The sequence below is a fragment of the Castor canadensis genome, chromosome 9, assembly GCF_047511655.1.
Source record: "Castor canadensis chromosome 9, mCasCan1.hap1v2, whole genome shotgun sequence".
NCBI lineage: Eukaryota > Metazoa > Chordata > Mammalia > Rodentia > Castoridae > Castor > Castor canadensis.
This window is the reverse complement of record NC_133394.1, coordinates 28,492,492-28,519,928: the sequence shown is the minus strand read 5'-3', so window position 1 is coordinate 28,519,928 and position 27,437 is coordinate 28,492,492. Positions and strand designations below refer to the sequence as shown.

The 27,437-nt window shown below is 35.3% G+C and overlaps 1 protein-coding gene across 3 annotated transcripts in view; it reads left to right on the top strand.

The window, feature by feature from the left end:
* The window catches only part of Unc5c (unc-5 netrin receptor C), a 358,852-nt gene that overhangs the window by 284,734 nt on the left and 46,681 nt on the right, over positions 1–27,437 (top strand). For 2 of the 3 annotated variants that reach the window (XR_012435622.1, XM_074041403.1), the window contains exons 6-11: positions 1,562–1,729; positions 4,146–4,310; positions 19,350–19,406; positions 21,380–21,571; positions 22,543–22,887; positions 25,864–25,951. Coding sequence is in view for 2 of the 3 variants with exons in the window: in XM_074041403.1 (XP_073897504.1) it covers positions 1,562–1,729; positions 4,146–4,310; positions 19,350–19,406; positions 21,380–21,571; positions 22,543–22,887; positions 25,864–25,951 (1,015 nt within the window). In the remaining variant the exon portion in view is untranslated. The remainder of the gene's footprint in view (positions 1–1,561; positions 1,730–4,145; positions 4,311–19,349; positions 19,407–21,379; positions 21,572–22,542; positions 22,888–25,863; positions 25,952–27,437) is intronic. The other variant, XM_074041404.1, reaches the window with a different exon arrangement.

The following is a 27,437-nucleotide window of genomic DNA, read 5'->3' as shown; positions in this document are numbered from 1 at the left end:
TGCAGTTTTATAAAGTTGAGCTACTTAAGTTGCTTTTGGGAGCACTGACTGAAACCCTATATATCAACCATATACTTTTCTTTTTACACCTTCATAAAATGAGATGTCCAATGATTCTAGGTTGAGGCTCAATGAGAAGTCCACAGAAATGCATTTCTGACTCTAAGTAGGTTTATATATACCTTTTTGTTAATATCATTGTTACATCATACATATATATCATTACACAAAATTTGGAAAACACGGAAAAGGTCAAAGAAGAAAATTCTTATAATACTGTCATTCAGAAGTAGCATCAAAAAAAATAATCGATATGTATACCAGTGGTATTTTCTATTCATAGTTAGGACTTAAAAACTAGGGATACACTTAAATTATTTTTACTTAAAATGGCACATGGAACTATTCATGTTTGATGAAATAGTCTTCTATTTTAAAGTCATTTTAATAACTATCTAGGCGTCCATCACATGAAGTTACATAGTTTATCATTTTCCTTCTTTTCAACAGTAAAGATGTTTCTAATTATTTATATCTATATATTTTTTAACTCTGCTGTGAAAATACCTTTGTGTCTATAAATACAGCCTACTCATGTTTGTTCCCTACTGAATAGATTTCCTAGAAAAGAAGGTGTTGGGAAATGATGTATACACATAAGATTTGTGCTGCTTCAGTGGTTGATAGAAGACTTTACTGTTAGAAGGCAAGGACATCTATTAGTTGTATCATGTTTTAACCACCAGCAATAATTTTGGTTAGAAATTGCTTCATTATAATAATCACATAGACTCACATCATTAAATTACTTTTTAAAAATTAGGACTTTCTAGAGGGAGAACTCCAGAGGTGAATAGTGAGCATAGTGTTAGGGTGTAGGTTTTATAATTACACCTGTACTGAAAACTCCATCAAACATCATAATTAGCCTTTCTACACAAAATGGGTGTCCATTTCAATTATGTCAACTATTTGCCAATTTAGTCCAATTCCCAGTCAATTTGTTTGAAACTCTTAATGCTGTAAGATTTTTGTTTAGTAACTGAGTTCATTTATCAGTTTATAAAACTAGCTAAAATTCTTTCAAAGGTTATAAAGTTTGCAAGTGCTAAAGAAAAATAATCAATCTTCTGTTTTACTAAAGTCTAAGTGATTTTATTCAGTTCCCAGGCTACAGATCTACTTACAGCCTTGGCATCAGGATGTAAACATTTATTATTCGAGATAAGCTGTCAAAAGTAATTTGGGGAGCTTGACTAGCTAAGGGGATGCATTTTTTAAGAACATTAGCCAAGAAAAAGAGAACAAAGATCTATTTATTTTTCTGAGAGAGTAAATCTTGATAATTTTATGTATCCTCTGTGTTTAAATTCTTCTGTTGTACAACAAAACTTGGAAAACAATGTCCATGTTCTCTTACAGCTTTGAGATTTTAGGTTTTTATTTTGTTTTTGTGGTCACTTGGGAGGTAACTTTTGATTTGTCTGTTGTCTGTGGATTGTGTGTCCATGTGTACATACACACATGTTTAATCCACTGTTTCTTATCTGCCTTCTTTCAGTAAATGGTGGCTGGTCCACCTGGACGGAGTGGTCTGTGTGTAATAGCCGCTGTGGACGAGGGTATCAGAAACGTACCCGGACCTGCACCAACCCAGCCCCACTCAATGGTGGGGCCTTCTGTGAAGGACAGAGCATGCAGAAAATAGCCTGTACTACATTATGTCCAGGTAAACAAGCTGTCCCCTCACTCCAGATGCCTCCCAGCATTCCAGAAATTTGTTTTAGAAATAGATACAAGAGCCTTGTTCTTGACTTAAAAGTGTGATAAATAATATTTACATCCATTCTACACTCAATGTTTACATTACTGGGAAATCAAATACCTTCCTCCAAAAGAATTCCACACATGCAAAGTAATATAAAAGAGGAGATGAAACACCCATGAACATAATCCCTCTCTGTTCAAAGAAACTCCTGGAAACGAGATTACAGGTTCTATAATTTAAGGGATTTGAACAGCATTGAAAATCACATGCTAGAAATAACAACCCTTGATCTTCAGAAAACCATGGAAATTAATTGGACCTGAAATTTAGAAAATGTTTCATATTGAAATATTTGATGTCTGGTGTCAGTTTCTGGGCAAGGGCAAATAAAACATTTGGAATGAATTAAAAGGAAGGCAAAGCTTTGTGACACATGGGATAATGGATTTTGAAAATACATTGCAGTCAGCTCTTTATTATCTATACATGTTGGTCCTCTGCTTTGTGAGTTATTCGCAGTGGTACCTACAGCAAGATTGCATCCCCCTGCCTGTCACAGTTGTTCTGCACTGTTTCATATTGCTCCAAGTTACAATCTGTAGACAAACTGAAGTTAGCATTTCCAAAATCAAAATCAAAAGCTATTAAAGTGTCTACATATTCCATATATCTTGAAGTTAAGCTAAAATAATTTAAAAATAAACCACAATCTTAGTATGCTCATTAGGGTCATTATTTTTTGTTGGTTTGATTATTTAGATGCCCAGCCTCCTAATTTCTCCTTCTTTGTCTAATTTGTCTGGATCATCCTTTAATAGAACCTTTGTCAGAAATGGACAGGACAAATCAATGGGAAAGAAAAATGTAATCTACATGTTACATTCCCAAGTGTTTATTTCCAATTATCAAAATGGTTTCCCACATTGAACCCTCTGAGAGCTCTTATTTATGGAGCAAACTTTTATACTTAGATAGGCTTAGAATTTCAGATTTTATCTTATACTCTGTTTTATTTTATGTAGGTGCAGATTTCTATAATAAAAATGAACTGATTAACTTGAGATGAAATAGAAGAGTGTGTGTGTGTATGCGTACATGTGTGTGCATGCTTCCGTTTGCTGGGATGATGCAGTTCAAAGCAAATGCCTTTGTTCCAAGTAGTTCAGAGTTGCTTGGATAATCACTGTGTATGGTAGGAATGTTGATTCTTATTTTTTATATAAGCATGTTACATCTTTATGTAGATGATGTGTAATATGTTTACATGGTATTAGACTATGAACTCATATAGATTCTGTAAACTGTGTAAACTATTAGAATTTGTATCATTTTATCAATATGCAGCTTTTAGAGATTTAAATGTCCAGTAACTGATACTTAGCATTGATAATTATTTATGCAGTTCAAAGGAGATCAAACACTTTTTAAACTTAGTTTGACATTTTTATGCAATTTCTGTGAGAAAATTAAAAGGATGCATTTTGAAGTATGCCTGTGAAATTTACTGTGTATTGTTTCAAATTGACATTTCAGTTATGTGTTTTTAAAAGGGAAATATCTCACTCATCATCGTTGAAATTGCTCACGAGCCAGCCACCAAAATTAGGAAGAAAGTGAGTCAATTCCAAATGACTGAATCACTGCAAAAATTAGGAACTTAACTAAATATTGCTTTAAAAATAAATAGAAATAGATCATCAAATAATGAAAAAGAATCATCCAATACTAAGGCAAAAGTAATATATAGTCTTTTCAAGAAGGTAGGGCAGGTCTGGGGTTGTGACTCAAGTGATAGAGTGCTTGCCTGACTTGCACAAGACCCTAAATTTAATCCCCAGTACTAAAAAACAAAACAAGACCAAAAAGACAGAAGATTTCAGCAGAATCAAGTGGTCTAGATGAGAAACAGAAAATAACAAAAGGAGATAAGACAAGAGAGAGAGAAAGCGAGAGAGATGGATTTCTTCCCCCACTGTACCAAACTTTTCTCCTAACTCCCATACAGGTCTCTTTTCACTGTACACATAGCACTATGATTGAAGGATTCTTGGACCCAAAAAGAGACCCATAATTTTAATTACAAAATACAGAAGTTTTCCTGTAATAGAAAAAGGAGCACTACTATGACCTACTTTTATGTAGCTTCCTGGTGACATCTTTGATTTCTTTGTGTCCCAATAATACACCCTTGGCTTGTCATTGAGAAAACAGTGACACACCCTGTAAGAAAAGTTTACTGAACTCCGATAACATAGTTGAAATGAGTGGAGAATTTTCTTCCACATTCTGTTCTGCTATATTATGGTTGAGCTCTGCTCTCTTTAACCTTTAATAGCTGCTTCTCTCTCTGACCTGATGCTGGGTTTTCTCATGGCAGTGGATGGCAGATGGACTTCCTGGAGCAAGTGGTCTACATGTGGGACTGAGTGCACCCACTGGCGCAGGAGAGAGTGCACGGCGCCAGCTCCCAAGAATGGAGGCAAGGACTGTGATGGCCTGGTCTTGCAATCCAAGAACTGCACGGATGGGCTGTGCATGCAGAGTAAGTTGATTTGAGCCAACTGCAGGGGCCTGAGATTGAACCATTCAGATGTCTTTGAAGAAAATATTAAAAATTAAGAACTCTTTGAACAACAATAAAAAATGTAACGAGGCAGTAGTATCCTAGGTCTCGCTCAAAATTGGAAAAGGCTAATATCTCAGGAACCAGAATGAATAATAACTGTGTCCAGTTTAACAAAGGACATGCAGTGTTGCTTTCCCATGGAAAGGCTGTCACTCTTTCCAGACCACAGAACCATTGCTCAGCTTTATTAGCATTCACAAAAGGGCCCTAAACTACTCATGGACCCAAAACATGACTTCCAAAACGCAAGCTATTTATTCATAATTCATGGCTGGCACAAGACCAATGTGTGTGAAATATAAAATATATAAGGATAGTAAACATTTCTCCAGGTAGATTTACCAATTTACAATAAATGTTTAGTAAGAACATCTTCACAATGCCTTGAAATGGAAGAGTTCATGTTAGAAATTCTAATGTGGTTATGACTTTGCTTAGGTAAAGGACGGAATATTGATAAAGCAAATTTTAAAAATGAATGCAAAAGATTACATTGCATTGTAATGGGTGCAATAAGCTGACTATTCCCCATTTTCCCTACTGCTGTTCCTTAGATTTTCTTAATGAGATGGTCATTTGATTTCCATATGAGTAAACTCTTACCCCTTCATCCAAGATCCCTTAAATATTCACTATTTCCCAACTCTTTTCATGTCCATGAATTAAGGTGCTAAGAATTGTTCTGAAATCACACCTATTCACATGAATGGATCAAGCAATGTGCTCAGTTTGCATCTAAACTAATGGTGGCCAAATGTTGACATTTCTCATAACACATTGCATATTGCTTACAGAATATAAGCAATCGGATGTATTTGTGTAGATCTATTTGTTATTTAAAGAAAAGCATTTTGTTTTCAACACACATAGAAAATTTTGTTTACCTTTCAGAGTCTATACACAAGGATCTTTAAAAAGAAAGCTTACTTAAAGTACAAATAAATAATTATGTTGCTCACACTGAATAGAAATCCATTTTTATATTCCCTGCACATTGAATTGTTCGAGAACAGCCTGCTGTTGAATGGAGTGCACAGATTCTGATTATGATTAGGGACTGCTAACCATGCAGTTCACTGAGTTTGTGCCAGAAAGGCAAAAGTGAAAAGAATACAGCTGTGTCACTAACCATTTTTCCACAGATGTAGAGTTTGTTCCCCTAGGCATGAGTTTGAATTCATGATTTAAAAACAACATAACCTGCACAAGTTTTTTTTTTCAATATTTTTTAATCATAGTATTCTTCCTTTACTGTAGAACAAACTGATTCATGTGTTTGAAAAGTAGCAATATTTGGAGTTTTTTTTCTCTTATACTTTCTTCCTCTCATAATGTAACCTTCAACCTTAAGTGATTCAATATCTACTGCTTCTGTTGTGTGATTTAAAAATCTTCAGATCAATGTATTTAACAAGGAATACAATGTTACAAGTTAGAACATTGAAACTTCTCTTAGCTATATAAAGGGATGCTTTCTAAATTAAGGTATTTGTCAGACAAACATGAAGCATCCAAACTAAGACTTCATGACACAGCAATTCTTTAACATCTAGATCACTTATTGATGAGATATGTTGAAACTATTCCAGAAATGCAGGGAATACAGACAAAGGAGAATAATGGAGGGGGTGAATTCAACTAAAATGCATTCTAAGAACTTTGTAAGTGTCACAATATACCCTGGGAACAATAATAATATGATATTAAAAATAGATAATTTATTGCAGCATTAATAGAATTTTCCTTGTGATTGGATATTTCCCAATAATAATGATATACAGTGTGCATGAAAATAGAGAAGAGCAATGTGGCTACAACAGGCATTTTGGGTTTTGTTTATTTGTTGTTTGTTTTGTTTATTTTTTAATCAATCCTCTTGTTAGACTGAAACATTTTGGTGTTTGGATTTAAATCATTCAGCTTAAAAGCTATTTCTTTCTGCAGCTCTGATTTGTTATCATACCAGTCCCTGCTAAGTCAATAAACTCCTTCATTTGCCCTCCTATATCTACTCCAGTCCAACAGAGAATTGTAGTCTATACTACTATTGATCTCCTCAGTGATAAAAACCACAGAGATATTGCTGTGCTGTGTAATTATAGTATTTTACAGTGAGAGCTATAGTTTCTGTTTACCAGTAAGCTTGGTGCTTCTGACAGCCAAAGTCTTGCAATAAAATAACATTACCTTGGCTCTTAGTTTAGGAAACAAAACCTTTCTAATGATGAGACTACAAAGCTTGCAAGTGGGAGAAGGTCTGTATTAAGAATGAGAGTAGAAAAGACAGTCAGAGAGTTGCAATTGTCAACTAGAAATTACCATTTGATATTTACTTACTTAGAAAATTAATGCTTTGAATGTAGTTCTTCAGCACTACTGCAATGCTATCTCAAAATATAGCTCACCTACTTAGAATTGAACCAGGTATGAAATAAGACCTCTGAACCTACTCAAATTTATATAAAATAATTCTGACATAAATATAGGTATACCTCTAGGTAAGAGAAATTCAGGCTCATAGTTGATATGAGTAGGACCTAGTGACTTAGATATTGTAGTGTAGCATTTTTTCAACAAGCTAAATTAGTTCTTAGCAGCTGTACAATGGGAACTATATAGAAAATATTACCATCAACGTTTAGTCATTAGTTTGTTTAAAACACCCAAATTCAGACATACCTCTTCCTTAACTACCTACCTTAACATCAGCACATTTGATCAAAACATGAAGAAGTACTTGATAAAATATTACAGTCTTAATAGAATCACATGGAGAGACAGAAAGAAAGAAAGAGAGTTGAGTGAGTGAGAAAGAGAGAGAGGAACATCCTCAGATGCCAGAAAAGCTGTTGTAATACAAAAGGAGATTGAAAGGTGCCAAGATGGCCAAGAGAGGCAGTGAACGTGGGCACAGGTAAGTAGGAGTTAAGGTTCCAATTTGGGCACAGAGGCAGAAACTGACTTTGTGAAAGCCTGGGGCTGAGACTTGGAAGCAACAACCCTGAATAAAGCTGTAACTCATAAATGGCTGCCCCACCATAAGAAACAGCTGTAGCATTTTCACCCATCAGGCCAAGGAAGCCACAGAAAAAGTCATGGTAGGAAAAAAGAAAATGAAGTCTTCACTTAAATAAAACCTATAGTAAAACCACCGTGCTACACCCAGTTCTGGTATGTAGTCAAAGATATAATACAGAGAGCAAAAACCAAAAGATATGTAATTACCATAATTAGTGAGACTTTTGCACACTAGCAGAGCAAGCAGAAAGCCACTCTGTAGAGTCCCTTCCACAACCTAAATGCATTGGTCTATGACAAAAATAGCCCACTCCTGAAACTAAGATTATAATACAAAGTTCCAAATCACCCAAAGAACAATCCACTGCAATAGTGAATTGCAGCATAATAAACAAGTGAGTTAGCATTCCAAGAACTTGGACTCATAGAGCAATCTAAATTAGACTAAACAGTAAGTAAAAGTAAAAAGGCAAACTATATTTTTTGAAATATCAGCACAATGAAAGAATAAAATATTGGTAAAAGAACACATTTGGAGAAAAATGAAATGGAATTTCAAAATAATTTAATCACAACAATTGAAATTTAAAACTCAGTAGAAGATTAAAAATTAGATAAAGGTGAAGAGAAAATTAGTAAATTGGAAAGCAGATCTCATGAAACTTCCCACAATGCAGGGAAGAAAGATATACTGAATGGTTATGTAAAGAAATGTTAAGATACATGGAGGACAGAATGAGAAAAAAATATCTATTATTCATGAAAGCAAAATTAAAAAGATCTTCAGACAATTGATAAAGTGTTTGCTACTCATGATCCTCACTAAGTAAACTACCAAAAATGTAAAATATTAATTGATTAATTGCTCAGACCTGTAATGCCAGTTACTTGAGCAGCAGAGATCAAGAGGATGATGGTTCAAGGCCAGTCAGGGGAAAAAATTAGCAAGATCCCTATCTCACAAAGCTAATAAGGTGTGGCGATGCACGTTTGTAATACCAGCTATGCGGGGGGCATAGGTAGGAGCATCTCAGTCTGAGGTTGGCCCCAGGTAAAAAACATGAGACTCTATCCAAAAAATAAAGCAAAAAAACTCAAATAGCAGAGAGCTTGCAACAAAAAGAGGGAAGACAGTACAAATGAAAGTTGGCTGTACATATTCAAAATAATAAAATAATTTTAAGGGCAAGAAAGGAGCAGAAAAGAAAGAAGAAAGGCCTTGATAAAAAGCAAACAATAAGGGAGAGAAATAAATTTACATTTATCAGGGACAACAATATAAGTGAATTAAATTCACGTTCAAAGGAAATTTAATATTATAGGGAAAAATCCAGTTTTATATTGATTATGAATGACATTTAACTAATACACAGAAAAATCAAAAGTTAAGAAACAGAATGTATAACATTTACTTTAAATTAGCCTTGACTATCTGGTTGGACCATTCTCTGTTCAATTCCATTTCCCATTGTGTCTATGTGATCTGTTTTAAATATTGGTTTGCTCATAGTCTTAACTTACAGCATTGTTTTTCTTAGCCTTTATAGTTTTTTTAGAATGTTGAATTTTCAACAGAATAATTGATTAAAAATTGTTGAATTGTTTGCTAGGCTATTGATAATATGAAACATTTTAGAAATCCACACCTTTCCTCCAATTAATGCTCACTGAAATTTTTGTCATTGAAAAGTTTTGAGGATCACTAATAAAATTATTTAATATTTCAAACAAGTAATAAGGCTAAATATTGACCAACGTGTAGTGAAGTGGAAGCTTTTTATATTTCTAATGGAAATATAGGTGTTTATAATTGTTTTAGGAAGCAATTTGACAATGTAATTTAAAACTTTAAAAATTGTTCACACCCTGTGATCCAGTAATCCCACTGGAATGAGCACACTTCAAGAAATTGACATGTGTACCTAAAGATACATATGGCAAATATATCTATAGTCTTTGTTTTTATTTTTATAAAAAAATTAAAAACCCAAAATCCAGTATCAGGATTATAGTTATATAACACATGGCACTACCATAAAATAGAATGCCATACAACCACTAAATATTTATGATGTTTTAACATAGAAAAACAAAACATGAATTTATATGTATTTTGGTCCTAACTATAAAAAGTAAGCTTAGAAAAAAGATGAGTGAAATCTATGCATTTTCTGAGGTTGTGCGATTACAAGAAACTTTTTTCTGTATGCTTTCTATTGTACACATTCTTACAATCTTTATTACATTATGTTTACAATTATAAGTGACACTTTAAAAGAGAAGTATTGAGGGTAAGCTAGAGCAACCATGACCTTAAGAGCAGGCAGTCTTTGAATTTGACACACAGCAATGTTGCTGACTTACCCTGAGAATTGGTCATGTTGATTCAAATTAGATTACCAAAAACAGTATTCCATAAAGTACTTGCAGAAAATTCTAGTTGCCTAAAATCCTAGGTGGGAAGAACTCCTGATAGCCTGTAAATCAAGTATTTTGAAGACATGGGAATTTGGTATTGAATTATAGGTTTACAGTATTTCCCAGTTGCTTGTCATATACATAGCACTCTGTCTTTGCAACCTTACTTATTCTTAGACTGTTTGATAAATCAGACTCCTTGTGTGATGCTATGTAATTTCACTTGTGAAACAAGACCACAGTTTTTAAACAGTTTCAGATCCTCCACTCATTGGACAGTCTTGCTAGTCTAAAAGAAAGTAGTTCTTACATTACAGAAGGTATCTTGGTGGCTTCAAATTAAGAACTTACACAAATTGGTACACTAAAATGTATTATTAAACGTAATTAAAAATTATCAGAGTAACTTAATGCACGAAAAGTTGTGTATTTTTGCATTGTAGGAACATTGTTAATTTTTTAAAAGAAAATAGCATTTTTAAAACTGAGGCTCTTAGCCACCATGAGTTCAAGGCCATGGTGCTTGAATCAAACAACAAAAACTCAGAGTCTTTGGTACACCAAATGACATGGGTTGCACTGAACATGAAAGAGCAATGACTTGAACTGTTTGCCATTATTGAAAATAACAAAAACACACGTTGATTTATCTGGTATGAGGAAGAAATGTACCATTAATAACAAATTTCTCTGTTTTTACTTAATAATGTTGCCAAATAGTGTATCTTATGTAGAAGGCAGGATTGGTGGGGCCACTGTATTGTCTGCCCGTTAAAATATTTAGATTTCTTTATTATCATCCCTAAAATGATAGTCCCCTACTTAAGTTTTGAGTATGTTTTTGAAATCAGAAATACATGAAATGATTTTGATGGTGAGGGGGTCACACACAGAGAGAAAGAGATATGGAGAAAAAGAAAGGTCTTTTGAAATCTCCAGTAAGTGCTAAACTAACATGTTGAAATACACTTATATTTCTAAGACCTGATAACATGTATAACCTTTATAATGAATTTGGAATAAGACCTACTTACTCATGGTTGGCATATAATAGTTTAAATCCATGTTTACCTCTTCATTTTGAAAACAGCAATCTAAAAACTATATATGTAGCTTGGTTCAGAAGTGGGGATTTATCTATATTTATGAGTGCACTAGATCAGGTTATTGCTTTCCTACCACTCTTCTTATGAATTTTAGCTTTTAATCTCATTTTTAAGTTTGGAAGATGCACACAGGAGCATTTAAAAGTTCAAATCTGAATTTAGAATGACTCCTTCTTGCTGAAGAGTGTTATGTCACAGAAGACAAGTTAAAAATTTCAATTTATAAACAAAAACTGCCTGGAATTGCATCTGCATCAGTGAATTTCCTGACTTTGGGAAATTAAAATGGGATGCATTCTGCAAATTTAGCACTTTCTACTCATTAAAACATTTACATATCACACAGTTCTTCCATTAATTCTCACCAAAGGAAGTAGCAGAACTCTGTGCTTGTAAATTTCGGTGTGGACACACTGCATACCAGGGCCCCGGAATCCCAGGTGCACTGAATGTGGGGAAATAATTTACCTTACAAATCATCATGTCCTGACTTCAGAATGATGTGCTTATAACTGCCTGTGGTAAGCATTTGAGAAGGTGCTAGTCTGTCTCCAATGACATTCTTGTCGGCACAGCAGTCTGATAGGAACACGTAATTGTGAGTGTTAGACAGTGAGTGCTTCTATCTGCACTTTGGTGACGTTGATGTCATAGCCATGTTTGTAAAGTTTTTTACATAGTGTCCCAGCTGGCAAATAAATATTCTGCCCACGGACTTCCCGCCCAACAGTCCTCAACAGTCTCCGGTGTAACCACTGTGGTTGCTTTTTTCCTTTCTGGTAAAACATTTTCCTGCTTTTGAGAGCAGGGATGTGGTCAGAAACTTGTGTCCACAGAAACCAGAAGAACACCTATGAGCCCCAAATAAGTTAATGTGAGGCGACAAAAGCCAGGTCTCTAGCCTCTGATAGAAACTCTGAGGGATCAAGAAGGGTTCCACGATGCATGTAGCCAAAACAAGCACAGACTCCTTTGAGAGTACATGGGTGAGGTTCAAGGGTTTTAGCTGAATATATCCTTCTGTCTAAAAATCTAGCCAATAGATAGGTGATAGAATTTAAGATTTGGCCACCTCACTTTATTTTACTTTTTCTACCAAATGTCTTCCTATGATGAAAGGATATGAATTTTATCTCCTTTAGATTTCATAAAGATTATTCTATTTTTTAAGAGTATTCATGGGGATGGAGTCTCCTACATTAAAATACGTGGGCAGCTGATGAGTGAGTTCAATTTTCCTGAACTGATAAATTAAACTCCAGATATTTATGCTGCTCCTATGGTGAGTCATGAGATAAGACTTTTACATCCTGGGAAGTTAATTATCTGCTATTCCTTTTCAGAAGGGGGTGGTTGGTTATGGTTAGAAACAAGGCTGTGGACCAACTTAGTACGGCATAGCCAACTGTCTTCTCAAAGATGGAGCAACAAATTACCAGGGCAAATGTAGATAGCAGACATCAATGATAAGCAAATGTTCTTTTCAAGTTTTGTTGTCATGTCCTAGAATTTATGTATTCATTTATTTGGAGTTTCTTAAGCCACATCAATAATAAATCCTCAGAAGAGAGGTAAATTACAATAAACGACTCTGAGTAGCTTTGACAGACCTGACCTTTGACATCATTAGCACAGCCCTGATGGGTTTGCAAGATAAGAACTGACCTGAAAGGAAAAGAGAGAACCTGGACATGTTATTTTGAAAGGCCCTTGAGGTTTTAATAAGAACATTTCCATCAGAAAAAAATGAAATTGGGGTGAGAAAAGTACCACCTTTTGACTTAGTGTAAAATCACTGGCAAAAAGAAAGACGAAGCAGTCAGGTCAAGGAGAAGGAAAATCCATTAGGAATGAAATTTTCTAATGATAGTATCATAAAATAAGGAAAAGCCTGATAAAGTTGTCCAGTATATGTCAAAAAGATAAATATGATTAAAACTAACATAAAACTTAGTGATTTAAAAATATAAACACAGAACACAGTTAATAGACTTATCAACTCTAATTGACTTATAGTTATGACCTATACACTCTTCCCTGTATAAGATATGTCCTCTTTTTTTAATCTTCATAGTCCTAAAATCTGTTGATATATATTAAGCTCATAGAAGCAACTCCATTTTGGAATATAATAAGTAAATCTCAAAGTCAACCAAAGGCCCTTTAAAACTCTTCCTATTTCCATTTTGGCTAGGGGTTTGATACCCAATGTAAAGAGGAGTTTTAAGTCCCAGACACCTATATATAAACTTTTCTTTTGGGGTGTTTCTTAAGTCTTGGTCAAGAGTTTTCAAAGTTGAAGGGCATAAAAATTTCTGTAACTTATGTATTATAGTTAAAGGATTCAGATTTAATTTTAATTCTTTTTACTTTCCACCTAAAAATGCCCTGATATCAGCCCCTGCCTTAAGCTGCATCTGAATCCAGTGTTCTATGTTAGACATGGCTGACCTGAGACACAATTGACTTGATTCAATTTAATTGTCAAAAGACAGAAAAAATAACTTCAGAGACAGAACTTTTGATAATGCACTAATAATAGTTCTCTTTTGCAAAGGAAGAAACAGAAGCATAGACTTGAAACAGTCCACCCAACACCTACACTCAAGTGCTAGAGTCAAAATATGAACCTAAATCTTTCTCATTTTTAAGCCTGTCCTTATGCGGGCTCTTGGAAACTGGAAGCAAGTGGTTGCCAGATTTTATTGCTTCAAAATCAGATTTTCTTTTGATAGGTAGCCTCTCAATTATTGGTATTTATTCCTTTTTGTCTTGCTATTCTTATTGAGAGCAATAAGAATAAATAAATATTTAAAAGATAAATATTTATTTATCATAGGATTTAAATATTTATTTATCATAGGATTTTATCAGAAATGTCATTACCATGCAATAACATCATTCTAGCAAGTCCTCCAATTACCCTAGAATGTAAATGCCAAGGTTTGCTCCACCTCTGCCCCACACTTGAAACAGTATTTTGAGGTTGTCTCATGTGATGGGGAAAACTTCAACATATCATTTTACTTTACTAACCTTCATAAACACCAATGATAATGTTTCTAATGGAGAGGTATTTTGCTGTCTACAGACCTAAGTGTTACATCATTTAATCACTAAATTCCAAATGAAGCCAGAAACATACCAAGCCCTTTCTATTATTTCCTCATCTCTCCTGATTTAAATATAATTAATGCCCATACAGTAACTTGCAAAGTCCAGGGCTATAGCCTAAGGGCTGAGATCCACCCCCTCTTTCCTGTTCCTTAGCCATGTAATGTGAGACAACTCCCTTTTCTACTCTATGCTCAAAGGGCTTACCATAGGAAGTTTCAATCAGTTATCTAAGTTAACTCCACATCATGGGGATTTTCAAGTTATTGAAGGCATAGACTTGATTTTGAATTTAAACCTGACCAGTGGTGCTCAGAAATTATCATATTTCTTACATCAGCATATCCAGTTGATATTTTTTCTACAACTTATGACATGAAAAGTTTGTATTATCTTTTTAAAAACTGAATCATAAAACCATGATCAGTTTTAACTATCATCTACTATCCATACCACATAAAAATAAAAACCTTTTTCAAAGACTTGTTGTTTATTTTAAAAGACTTTTTATTTGGGAATATGGAGATTTGCATTTAGTCTGCCATTATTCCTAAGAATCCCTAAATATAAATCCCTTAAATAGGCTACATTCAGATATATTACTATGTGATTACTAGGTATTAGCCATATACATAAAGATAATGTGGTGATACTAAAATACAAAAATGAATGAGGTTCTCTTTCCTTTTTAACATGGGCTCTGTTCTTTTATAATAGTTGGACATCAGCTAAAACTACCAATAGCCCCACTCCTAGTCCAATAGATGAGCTTGGGCAAATTAGAAAAAGTCACTCTTTCCACAAGTCCCCTACCACTATCTTCCAGAAAATGGTTGAAAAGGCTGTGGTTATATTAATAGTCAAAATCTAGACTCAACGCAAATATGAATAATGCCTCCCACCCCAGGACGGGAAGTCAGTGTAAAATTTGTACATCGTCAGTTTCACTGATAAGATGGTTGAAACCAATTTTAGTTGGTTCAATTTCAACATTTTGAGTAACTTTGAAAATGTCACTTCTCACCTTTGGAAATCAGTCTCCTCATTTGAATAGGTTGGACAAGATAATCTCTTGAGGTGACATTTTGAGCAGAAAGAAGGCTTTTAGGCAAAAGGAACATTGCATTGACTGTAAGATGCCTGCTCCTGTTTGCAAACTGTTTGTGATTCATTTACCGAGTTTCTCTCCATAATCGACCTCCAGTCCCTTGTTCCCCAAGTCAAGCAAACCTCTTCTTAAAAAATAGAATTTCTTTAGAATACATTTTTTTTTTACAAAGAAAGAATAAGGTATTAGCAATTCCATCTCAGTCCTGCTCTGAGGTTGGCTCCCTCCAGTCCCAGTTGCTAAGACTACTGCATCATTCCCCAAGCCCCTGCATCAGCCCAAGACGAGTGACTGAAGATTACATTCAATGGAAATGCATTTTGTTCAGAGTGGTTCTTCACAATTCCTTCTGTTCCTTCTATCGTAGGCTATTCAACGTTCTTGACCCTCAGTCACTACATGCCATAAACAACCTCCAGTCATTATGACAACCAAAAACAAAAATAGTTCCTCTGACCCTTCCCCATACCACCTTGAGAAGTGAAAGCATTCCTTGAAAAACCCAGTTAGCATCAATTTTCACTCTGGCCCTGAAAATTTGATTCTGAAACATGTCAGTGTAGCATGTGAGAAACCTCAAAGCCTAAGCATAAAATGCTCTCAACAGAGAGGGTAAAAGAGTACACAGTACTGAAAAGAGTGCATTCCTTATGTTTCTCTAAAAAACTGAACTCTTTTTTGTAATAATGGGGGAAGGTGAAATTCAAACATTTATCCTAAGGTCATTCATTAAATAATAAGTGCATCAACTCTATACAAATAAAATCCCTTGAGAACCCAGCATCTTAGTGTAGCTCTGCAATGGTGCCATAATGATTATTAATATAATTGTCATTTATTGATTCCTTGCAATATACTAGCATTTTACACATTTCCTTTATCCTCATAGCCATGGAAGTATCTATATTCCATTATACAGATTAGAAAACTGATCCTTGAGAAAGGAAACTAGTTTGCCCAAATTCTCACAGCTAGAGAGTCAGAGCTAGCAAAATTGAGTCATGTGATTCACAAATTCAAATTTATGAGCACTTCACTGCTTTGGCCAGCAGCTCTTTTGCTTTTTTACTTTAAGTAGTGGGGATATTAACTAAAATCCCTAACTTCTGAACCAGGCTGTCAGGAGTGAGACTAAAAACAATTATTTTGCACTGTGTTGAGGCAGACATGTTATTTTTCATTTTTTCTAGGATTGCTCTCAGCAGGGTCACCTCATTAGCCAAAGAAAATGTCCCCTGTTGTTCCGTGAGAGACAGATCAGATGGACAAGCATAAAAAACAAACTCTGGAAAGTGATTCTGCGCTCCCCTCGTTTAGTGGTTAGAACAGTAATTCCTTTCTTCTCTGATTCCCAGACTCCTAAGTGATGTTTTACTTGTGTAGTCTCAGAAGAGTTTGCAAAGGAATGGAAAAAGTTTTCAGAGTTGCCTTCCAAAAGTCTTTATCAGTGTTTCCAAAACAGAATAAATTGGGGTGTTAAGCTATTGTAGGAAAATAACAGTTTGGCTAGTTTGGTCCTAATTGGCTGTGAGGAATAACTACTAGTGCAAAAGACTTTATTATTTTAAACTTTTTCTAGAACAACCTTAAACACAAACACTTCATCAAATATATTAATAGACCTATTTTTTGATGGACATCTCCCAGGCCAAGTGTGAACAGAAATCCTATTACTTTGCTCCCTTTGCAATTTGTTCTCTCTAGTGAAGCCAAAACATTTTTTTTCTAAATAAGATTCAACCACAGGATTTGCATTTCAATTGGAATAAAATCAAAACTCTTCATCACTCAGGCCTTCATGACCACGTCACTGAACTCTCTGACCCTTCCTCCTTCCTTTCTTGCCTCTCTACCCTCCAACTGCTCTGTTTTCACCTGAGGACTTCTGCACTATCTGTCATTCTTCATGGGACTTTGTTGCCTCCTGATCTTTACTTCCTGATTCCTTCACATATTTAAGTTATAGTTCAAATTCTGTCTAAATAAAAAAATTCTTCTCTAATACTCTAAGTTGGTCATTCCTCCAATCATATTATATTCTCTTACTTTGTTTTTAAGAGGACTGGTTCAGTATTTAAAATGATCATATCTCTTATGCTGTTTCCTTGTTTATTTCTTATTAAACTAGAATGTTAAGCTCCATGAATGCAAGAAGGCCTCTCCCAGATCTAGAACAAAACCCAGAATACAATAGACTTCAAAAGTCATGGTTGAACGAATAAAAGAATAAGTGAATGAATTCTAATTCTATGCCTGGAATTAAATCTGAGTCTCAGAAAAATACCATATATTTATTGAGTGGTCCAAATCTAAATAAATATGGAAAAATTGAACTTAGGAATTATAAAATTATTCTCTATTATTCTTTGTTCTGCCCACTAAGAACAGAAATTCTGCTGGGAAGTAGGGATATGATCCAGAGAAAACCCACAACTACTTTACAGGGAGGGATTTTAGGCCAGACATAGACTTTTCTTTTTAAAGATTCTGATCTTCTGCTTACTCAAGCAGGCCCACGTGGGTGCTTACCAGAAATTACCAGAAGAACGTCTGAACATTTCCAAATATTCTATTTTATACTCATTTCCTTGCCCTCTCACATGCAAAAAATTAGTTTTTTGACATTCTTCTACTTGGTGTTCTCACTTCCATGAGCATAACATCTGGTCTCTTCCGGTGAACTTGTTCTGCCCTAAGTCTTTGGGTTTCTAAATAAAAGCTCCATTTGTCCCTGTTGTCCTTTTTTTGAGTTCACAGAATACAAATGGAAAAGGGTTATTACCAGACAGAGATGTTTAAAAATGAAAATCAAACCTAATACATGGACTCAGACAACTGGAATAAGGAATATAATATTTATAAAACTGAGTAGGCAGTTGCAATCATTGCTCTAAAATAAAGCATTAAAAATTAATTCAGAGCAAACTTATCTGTGCTCCAGCAAACTTCTCTTTCATTAAAGTAGCGCTGCATGTTTCTCCAGAATTAGTTCCCAAATAGGAACTCAGTGTTCTGCAAACTGCCCAAGAGCTACCTGAGGCCTGATTTAGGGTTGCTTTTAGCATGAAAGCTTCCTGGACCTTTCATTTCGAACCAATTAATTCTGAGTCTTGCAGTTTCCTTATATTTTTTGCCCTTGAGTATTACTGAGATTGTTTAATTCACATGCTTCATGTTCTTCATTTGATTAATCCAAAGAGTGCTCTATTATTTGACTAATTCATGTACTGTAGAGTGTTAAATCTTGGGGAACTGTGCGTGTTGGTTATAGGTTATACTTAAACATTTTCCACAGATTTCTCATTTCAAAAATTTTATTTTTAAATGTTTTCTACCTCTCTTCCTCCACTTTACATCATTACTAGTATTGTGTTACTGTCATTATTAGTTTCCTACTTCAGAATATACTAAAAAGGAAAAAGAAACTTACAGTGTTATTTCTGCATTTTCAGGTGAGATGGGGATATTTTGTCCAGTTTGCAGCATTCCTGTGAAGCCCTAAAATAAGTAACCTTTTACGCTCTGGGCCCTATTCATTTTCAAATGATTTCAAATAAAAAACATCCAGTTTCCATTGCAATGACCAACTGCTAGGTCCCAGGGAAATCCCTATTGGAGTCCTATTAAAGGGACAAGAAACAACAGAAAATACAAAAAGTGGATTTGAGATGGAGGGGGAGAGGTGTCATAGCTCAGCTCAATAAATGGGTACTTAACCTTTGACCAAGGACGACAGGTCTTCTTTGGTTCTGTTAGACCAAGAGCAAGCTGTTATGATTAAATAAGAGAGAAAAAAACTGTTTAGAGCCCTCTAAGTATGTCCTGGGAATTAAAGCATATGGCAGGGATAAGGAAAAAAGATTTTCCTTATGCTAATGACCCCTGATGTCTGAAATAAATTAGATCCATTAGAGTTTATGCTCAATAAAAGAAAGACTTTAAGCACTCCAAAGTTAGTGACTCGAGACCAGTTTTTGCTCTGAAATTCAATCTGCCTACTTATTAATTCTTAGTGAGGCTCCTGAGCAGACAGAGGATGCAAAATCATAATTCTGTACTGAACCAGAAATTTAAAGAACCACAGGTTTCTTTTCTTTTCTTTTAATTAAACCATCTTTCATGCTTTCCATTATTTCCTTCATTAATTTGATTTTGTTCCCATTTTTGTTTCATTATTTTTTTCTTTTCAAGGTTTCATTTATCCTATTTCAACTGAACAGAGAACCCAGAATGAATATGGATTTTCTTGTAAGTTTGATGTTTGGATTTTATGTTGCTGAATAATCATTTAACATTATTGCCCCCAGTTCAAGTTTGCCTTTCTTTGGATCACAGATGTGCACACAGGAAATAGGAGCCTAATATATTCTAACATGAAAAACAAATTAGATTTTAGATGTTGTAGAGAAGAAAGGGTCATTTCAAGTCTCTGCCAGATCTAAAATCTATCAGTCTACCATTAAAAGTGTGAGTTCCAGTCATGGGAAAACATATCATGAAATAGGCTGATATAAATAAAGGGTAAAGTTCAAACACTTAAAAGGAAAAGGTTGAGAAAATGCGTTCTGTTGTGCTAGAAATCATGAATATTGAATAAGTAATTACGGCTAAGGTGAAACATTAAGGATTTAGATATAATATCCTGACCAGAGTTCAGAATCCTGCTACAGAGCCTCAAATAAAACCCAGAAGCCAAGTGGAGTCAGCACTTCGAAAGCAGTGCTCACACACAGAGAGTATTGGGACCTCATTGGTTTTCAGAAAAAAAAAAAATTTGTCAACATTGACTTGATTGATGGGAAAGTGAATAGTCTAGAAACTTTGTGAAGTGCAATTTTTTTTAAAGAAGGCACAATTCTTTCACAATACATTTAAACACAAAGTGTTACAAAGACGTAGAGCAATTTCCAATGGCAAATTCACTTATACTCCCAGTGTATGAAAGATACCATGACTTAGATGTGAGTTATGCTGTGAGCATAACAAATAAAACACAGACAAATAAAGCAATTAGTTATTTTCCCATATAAACTATGTGACCAGGTGTTCCTCAAATTTTAGGAGGTCCTGGAACCTATAAATTTGAAAAGTCTTTCTCTCCCAAAATGCACATGCTTATAAAATTGACCATAAGATTCCAGATTGTTCTTGACCACCTGAAGTACGAATTTAACCACTTCTTTTATAGCAAGGAGAACAGCTTTGGTTAATTTAGCTGAACATTCCTTGTGAGTCTCAGAAAACTAAAAACAGAGACTTAACAACGTCAAGGTGGTTCAGAAAGTTTTAAGTTTGTTTTAATTATCATCTTCTGCCTCTTATTCCAATCGGATCAAAACATGTTTCATGCCACCAAGGCAACAGGTAACACTTACAGGAATCCTGTTTTTGCTATATGAACAGCAGCTTGTGTTGGTCAACTTCTTACTTGCTGTCCTTGGTAGTCTGACCTTTCTGATCATCAAGCTAGGCCTTTATTTTACCTAGAGCACCAAGGAGCTACCTTTCACTCCAGTAATGAGAAGCACAAATACAAAAAGAGACCACAAGTAGCTTGAGGTTCTTAGAGCTAACACCATATCTACATCAAAAGCTTGAGCTTAGAAAAGGTGGTTGGCATAACCGTTTGCCACACCACCCTCCCCACCAGACCTTGGCCTTCTGAACACACACATTTCTAACTCCACATCTGTGCTCCTCACAGTAGCTTTGCTTGGTTGCTCCATTCCCACCCACCTCTTCATTTATTGAGGGGAAAGGGAGAAGAGTGCTATGGAAAGTAATTTTATGACTTGGAATGATACTTAGGAAAACATTCTGGTCCAATAAATACACAGATTCAAAACATGTCAAATATTTCTAGCAGTGTTTATGATTTTTAAAGAACTATCAGTGAATTCAAAACCCTTCCAAACGTTTTCACCTGTGGGTTGGGAGAGGTTTTAGATCCAGTTTCTTTATATGTGTAGTGATAAATGGTCTGTTACGCTGCCCAATTATAAAACAGATTAGTGGGTGGGTTGATGCAGAGTGAGAAAGGAAAAGAAATCAGTGATAATTTTCCACAGAAAGGCCACAGTTATTTTATATAGCTTTTGAAATAGATTTGAAAGTAACCTATAAAAATGGCAATAAATGTCTGAAAAAATTATAGTGATGAATATGTGTACTGCAGAAAGTTTCTATAAGCATTTTGCCCAGTGTTTCATTCTTCCCCCTAGCTGCTCCTGATTCAGATGATGTTGCTCTCTACGTCGGGATTGTGATAGCAGTGATAGTTTGCCTGGCCATCTCTGTGGTGGTGGCCCTGTTTGTGTATCGGAAGAATCATCGTGACTTTGAGTCTGATATTATTGACTCTTCAGCACTCAATGGGGGCTTTCAACCTGTGAACATCAAAGCAGCCAGACAAGGTCAGTGGACACTCCACTTCACCCTATTACTCATGTCTGTGGGCAGCTTTGTCATGTGGCTTCACAGTTGGTAACATTTGGGTCATCTGGTTCAGCTACAATGTAAGTTCCATGAAGACGGTGCTATTGTTGACTTGTTCATTGCTGGACTGGATCTGTTATGTGGATGTCATTCCTACAACATAACAAATTAGAGTTGAAAAAGCACATAAATCATTTTTTTTCTTTAGGACAGATTGTTTGGTCCTCATTTTTAATCTTCCATTTGAAAAAAAATACAATGATTCATTGAATAACTTTTGCCTCTCTCTCTCTCTCTCTCTCTCTCTCTCTCTCTCTCTCTCTCTCTATCTATCTATCTATCTTCTCCTCCCCCTTTCTGGACAGGGCAGCACTTGGGTTTGAATTCAAGGCCTCATGTTTGCTAGGCAACCACTCTATCATTTGAGCCTTGACCCCAGCCTTTTTGCTTTAGTTTTTCAGATAGGGTTTCACACTTTTGCCCAGGCCAGCCTGGACCACAATCCTACCTCTACCATTTCAATAGCTGGGATGTTTCACCATGTCTGACTTTTTCCCCTTCTTTGATAAGGCATCTTATATTGCTTTGAATGCAGTGGGTTGCAAATGAATCCAAATCCAGTATAGACAAGAGAAACTTACCAAATAGTGACCTTGTCGGTGTTATTATTGTTCCATTTAATCTGTTGAAATAATCAGATACCTTTAGTTATAATGATTATACTTCAAGGCAAAATATAGAATGGGCTGGGTTACTTATTTATAGACAATAACGAACTGCCTGTGAGTTTTCCTTTTGCCCTGTTTTCAAAAGAGCCACAGAGTCTGTCCATCTCCAATATTAGCTGAGCTGCTTTGCTTTTGGCTCAGAGAGTGTGAGGGGGTATCTGACTAATGTAGGTTGCCTGAATGGAGATTGCAAATGGAATTCTGTTCTCTTCCTAACTCAGATCTTCTGGCAGTACCCCCAGACCTCACCTCAGCTGCAGCCATGTACAGAGGACCTGTCTACGCCCTCCATGATGTCTCAGACAAAATCCCTATGACCAATTCTCCAATTCTGGATCCATTGCCAAACTTGAAAATCAAAGTGTATAATACCTCAGGTGCTGTCACGCCCCAAGATGACCTCTCTGAGTTCACATCTAAGCTATCCCCCCAGCTGACCCAATCCTTACTGGAGAATGAGGCTCTCAATCTGAAGAATCAGAGTCTTGCTAGGCAGACGGACCCATCTTGCTCTGCATTTGGCACCTTCAACTCTCTCGGGGGTCACCTCATTGTTCCCAACTCAGGTAATTCTTAAAGGTTTCAGTGAAGATGTACTTTTTATCCCTAATTCTTTGTTTGTTGTTTTGTTTTGTTTTCATTAGACCTGAAAAGTTAAATGTAGCCTATGCAACCCAAATATGCTTTCAATATAAATTAGACATTACTTCAGATAAAAATCACCAAAGCCATTTATCTTTCCCCAAACTAACTCCTCACAAATTTCTGCTGAGGTATAATTCAAAACTGTCATCAACCTTCTTTTAATAGCAGTTCAGAAGGCAACATCAGGCCAGAATCCCTCACTGTTGTTACTATCCTTTAAAAGGATGAATTAATTAGAAAACATATCAGTTGGTTCAATGCCAATTCAATAAAGGAAGCAATACTTCAGAATACTAATTTTAGATGACTAGAAACATCATAATAAACACTGAGTCTTCATTTATTAGCTTAACTCTAAACTACAGTCTAAAACCCTAAAATACTTATAAGGCACTCACTCCAACCTCTGATGTATGCATCTATAATCTCAGCTTCACCAGGTGTCCTTTTGTAGTGTTGTTTAGTTTTAGGGTTTTTTATTATGTAATTATTTGGCAGAAAATAGTTCATTGCTTGCACAGGAATGTTTTCCATGATGTCTTGTATCCTGATTTTAACTAGGCTGATTGTTAGTACAGTATTATTGTTCTAATTCTGTATTCATAAATAGATAATGGGGAACATGACGGTGTAGAAGCAGGAAATATTGTACTCCAAGTAAAATTTAGACTCCTTACTAAAGCTACAGATCCCCAAATCATCTGTTCTTTCACTTCTTATTACATAGTTTATCTGCATCTAGAGACAAAGTCTTATTATGGTCTTCCTTGGCGAATTTAACTTAGTGACTGATAATGTTGAAGACTGGGAATCATTAATCAGCAGTAGTAATAGTGTGGAATCTTGAGTCAGAGAGCTAATGGCTTCCTCTCCGAATATAACTTAACTCCCCCAGACAAGACCGTGACTCATTAAATACAGTAATGCAAAGCAACTTTATTGTCCTAGTGTGTTAATGTCACATAAAAAAATATGACATATATGTAGTCAAGCAATATACAGCCTCATGGGTCTCTAGTTTCCAAATATGAAACTGTCTTTGATTCTTCTTGTTCATATCCCCATTTCAATGATTTGGTAACTTTTTATCACATACCTTTAAAAAGATAATTTAATAAAATTTGAGTATTGAATAGAATATCGTTTTTCTTTGTGCTATACATTTTACATACCTGAGATCACATTTTATATAAAATGTTTTCACTTTTTTCTCATCCTCACACTATTTGTATGCTTTTTAAAATCATGCTCTTTCTTTGTAATAATCCATCAAAAACATTCTCTATTGTTTTCCCATTGTTTAAACCTTATAATTATTCTTAAAACAGTCCTTCCCATGATACTCATTAAAATCTGCTTTCCCTTTCCATTTCTATACCTGAAATTTATTATTAAGTCTTCTTCAAGTAGAGAGGAGTGAACTAGTATGTTTTGAATACTTACTATGTATAAGGCAAGCGTGATCAACATACATTATTTCATTTAATAGACTAACACTAGTTACCTGCTATGTGTTAGGAATTAATCTTTTTACTTTGCAACTATTCTTTTCATCCCAAAACAAAGATAAAGTTACATTTTATGATTTCCATTGATTAAAAAATGCTAAGTCTTGGTAGTCTCATGTGCAGTCTTCCTGCTCCCACACTGTGCCCTCCACAAACATTCATAATTAGTGCCACATTCCTCTTCCCACAACACCACAGCTCTCAGGACACTTCTCTTCTCAAGAAGGCTATGACTCAGCTTCTCCAGCCAGCCATGCAAAGGCCTTTGAACAACTCCTCCCCCTTCACTCTCCATTCTTTATTCTTGAGACTTCCCAACATAGTCATTTGCCATATTCTGCTTCCTTGCTAATTCAATGATGTGTTAGTGGAGGAGAAGAACACTATCTTTTACTTACTTCTTGGCATTCACACAGTGCCAAACACTGTACTCACAAGGATACTCCATAATTTTTTTGAGCTGAATTAAGCTGCATTTCAAGGGAATAAAATGATAGACCCAAACAGCTTTAGAGTGCTGACCATCCTGAATCACTTTCTGCAATGATCAGTAGTATAAGCCAGTGTTCTCATTGAGTCAGTCCCAGCCCACCATCAGGGCATCACCTGGCAACTTGTTAGAACCATAAAATTGCCTACCCAACCCAGACCTTCTGAATCAGAAACTCTGGTGTAAGTTTCAGTAATCAGTATTTTAACAAACCCTCCAGATGACCCTGATGCAAAATCAAGTTTTCAAACCATTAGTATAGACACAATTAGGTTAGAACACAGCTCAGTCCGATCGTCATGCTAAAGGGTACCAACTAGCAACTAAATAGAAAGGCTCTGACCAGCTGCTAACAAACAGCTATTCGCTCTCTGGAGTCATGTTTAATAAAATAAGTTCTTCACCAATTCTTATTATGTTATGGCATAATACTGATGTTAACCAGATATTTCAGAGGGAAAAAGTTTTTTTTGATATGACTGAAGTTAGCATTCCTGACTTTGAATCTTATGGGGACATTTTTAAAATTAGAAACAATGCATCGTTACAGCTGTTTGAAATTTTAATAGCAATTCTTGGTTTTCCCTTGTTTTACAAGGAAAATAACAGTGGAACCATCTGTCTATTCCTTAAATAAAACATGAGTTTAAATAGTCGCATCACTCTTTTAAGTAATTCCATAAGAGTTCAGAGAGAGTTGTGGTAACAAGTCAGGCCAATAAGGAAGGAAAGAAGGCCAACTGTGAATACTTTCACGTCTTTATAGAGAAAAGAAAGAAGGCTTAGGGCTACATAGTCACAAAATCTTCTCATTCCCTTTTGCTTGGTGCAAAGACATTCTAAAAGTTTCCTTTTGATTCATAGGCCTTACACAACTACTTTTCTCTTTTGCTATTCAGGAGTAAGCTTGCTGATTCCTGCTGGAGCCATTCCCCAAGGGAGAGTCTATGAAATGTATGTGACTGTACACAGGAAAGAAAATATGAGGTAAATATGCTTTTTCAGATGCACTTGACTTTGTCAATGTCTAAGTTGGAGGAGAACTATACAATAGAAATAATAAATGCAACATATTTTTAACTTGAGTGACATACATGCTTCTCTAGACCAATAACAGATTAAATTTTACCTCTTTTTACCTATGAAGCTTCAGACACTTTAGCAGATCTTGAATATGGGTGGAATATCTGAAATCTTTTTCATGGAAATGTGGCCATATTAGCTAGAAAAAAAATGGCCAAAAATGTGATCCATAGATTTCCCAGAGAGATGTGTGGGTTGACACAAAGACCTTGACTTCTTGTGGCTCAAGAATGCAGTGTATTCCCATTGTAGGGTTAGAGGTCAGAAAGGTTTGGACACCTGTTAACCCTTGACCTGCCCCTCCTACTTCAACCTAGCAAAGACTTACCACAGATTCTTCCTTTTGTGACTCTTCCAGCTTAAGCATTATCAACCTCCTTCAAAATGGATCTAGGATTGTTTAAAACTACATTGAATCAAAAGGTTCTGATTTGAATGTCATAATCATAATGATGAAGTTATTTTAAGTAAACATAACACAAGGAGTGTAGAAGTTTTAAATTCAGTTTTCAGTTCAGTCTCTGACAAATCATAGGTGGTCTTTCTGGATTAGTTCCCACATAAAGTATACATGTATTAAATACTGCCTTAGAAGTCTGAATGATTAATACTTCTGAAGAATGCAGAGATCTTAAAAAAAAAGAAAAAAGAAAAAAGATCTTGTTAAAATGGAGAGCCTCATTCATGTAGTGATTGCTATTTGTCCCAAAGGGGAAAGCAGTGGTCCCTCAGTACTGGGCTCAGAGCACAAAGCCTGAGTGGCGATGCAGAAATAGGTTATCATTGTCTCACATTATTCCTTTGTTCTTCCCTGCTCTCATCCTCAGAAAAACATCCATTTTTAGTCTTGGTCTTCAGTCGCTGAAATGCTCTCTTATTATGCACTCAGGTAGAGATATTGGTATTTATAATCTGTTTGACCCAGAACATTTTTTCCTCAGGTGGTTGTACTCTCACCTACACAAACAATAGCCAAACTGAGAGAATAAAAAAAATTCTTGAGCATTATTCATGCCTTAAATATATGCAATGGAAAGTCACTAAAAGGCTTATATTTACCTACATCAAATATTCATTTTTTTCATTCCCAACGCAAAGCAATGTCCACAGACCATCAGAGTTCCCTTCTTTTGTAGCAAGAAAAAAAAGATTAGCAAACTCCAAGATCTGTTTATTTTTATTTTTCTCTTGACTTTTCCTTTATCTGAGATGATAAAAGAAAATTCTGACTTCCTACAGAATGCAGAAATAGTACAAAGTTTCACAGCCATTCATTCAGCATACTTTTAATTTCATATATTCCTCAATGCAACTGTTAGGATAAGCACTATTTTCAAGATAAAAAATAAGCTCAGGGAAATTAAGTCAGATAGCCAAGATATCATAGTTA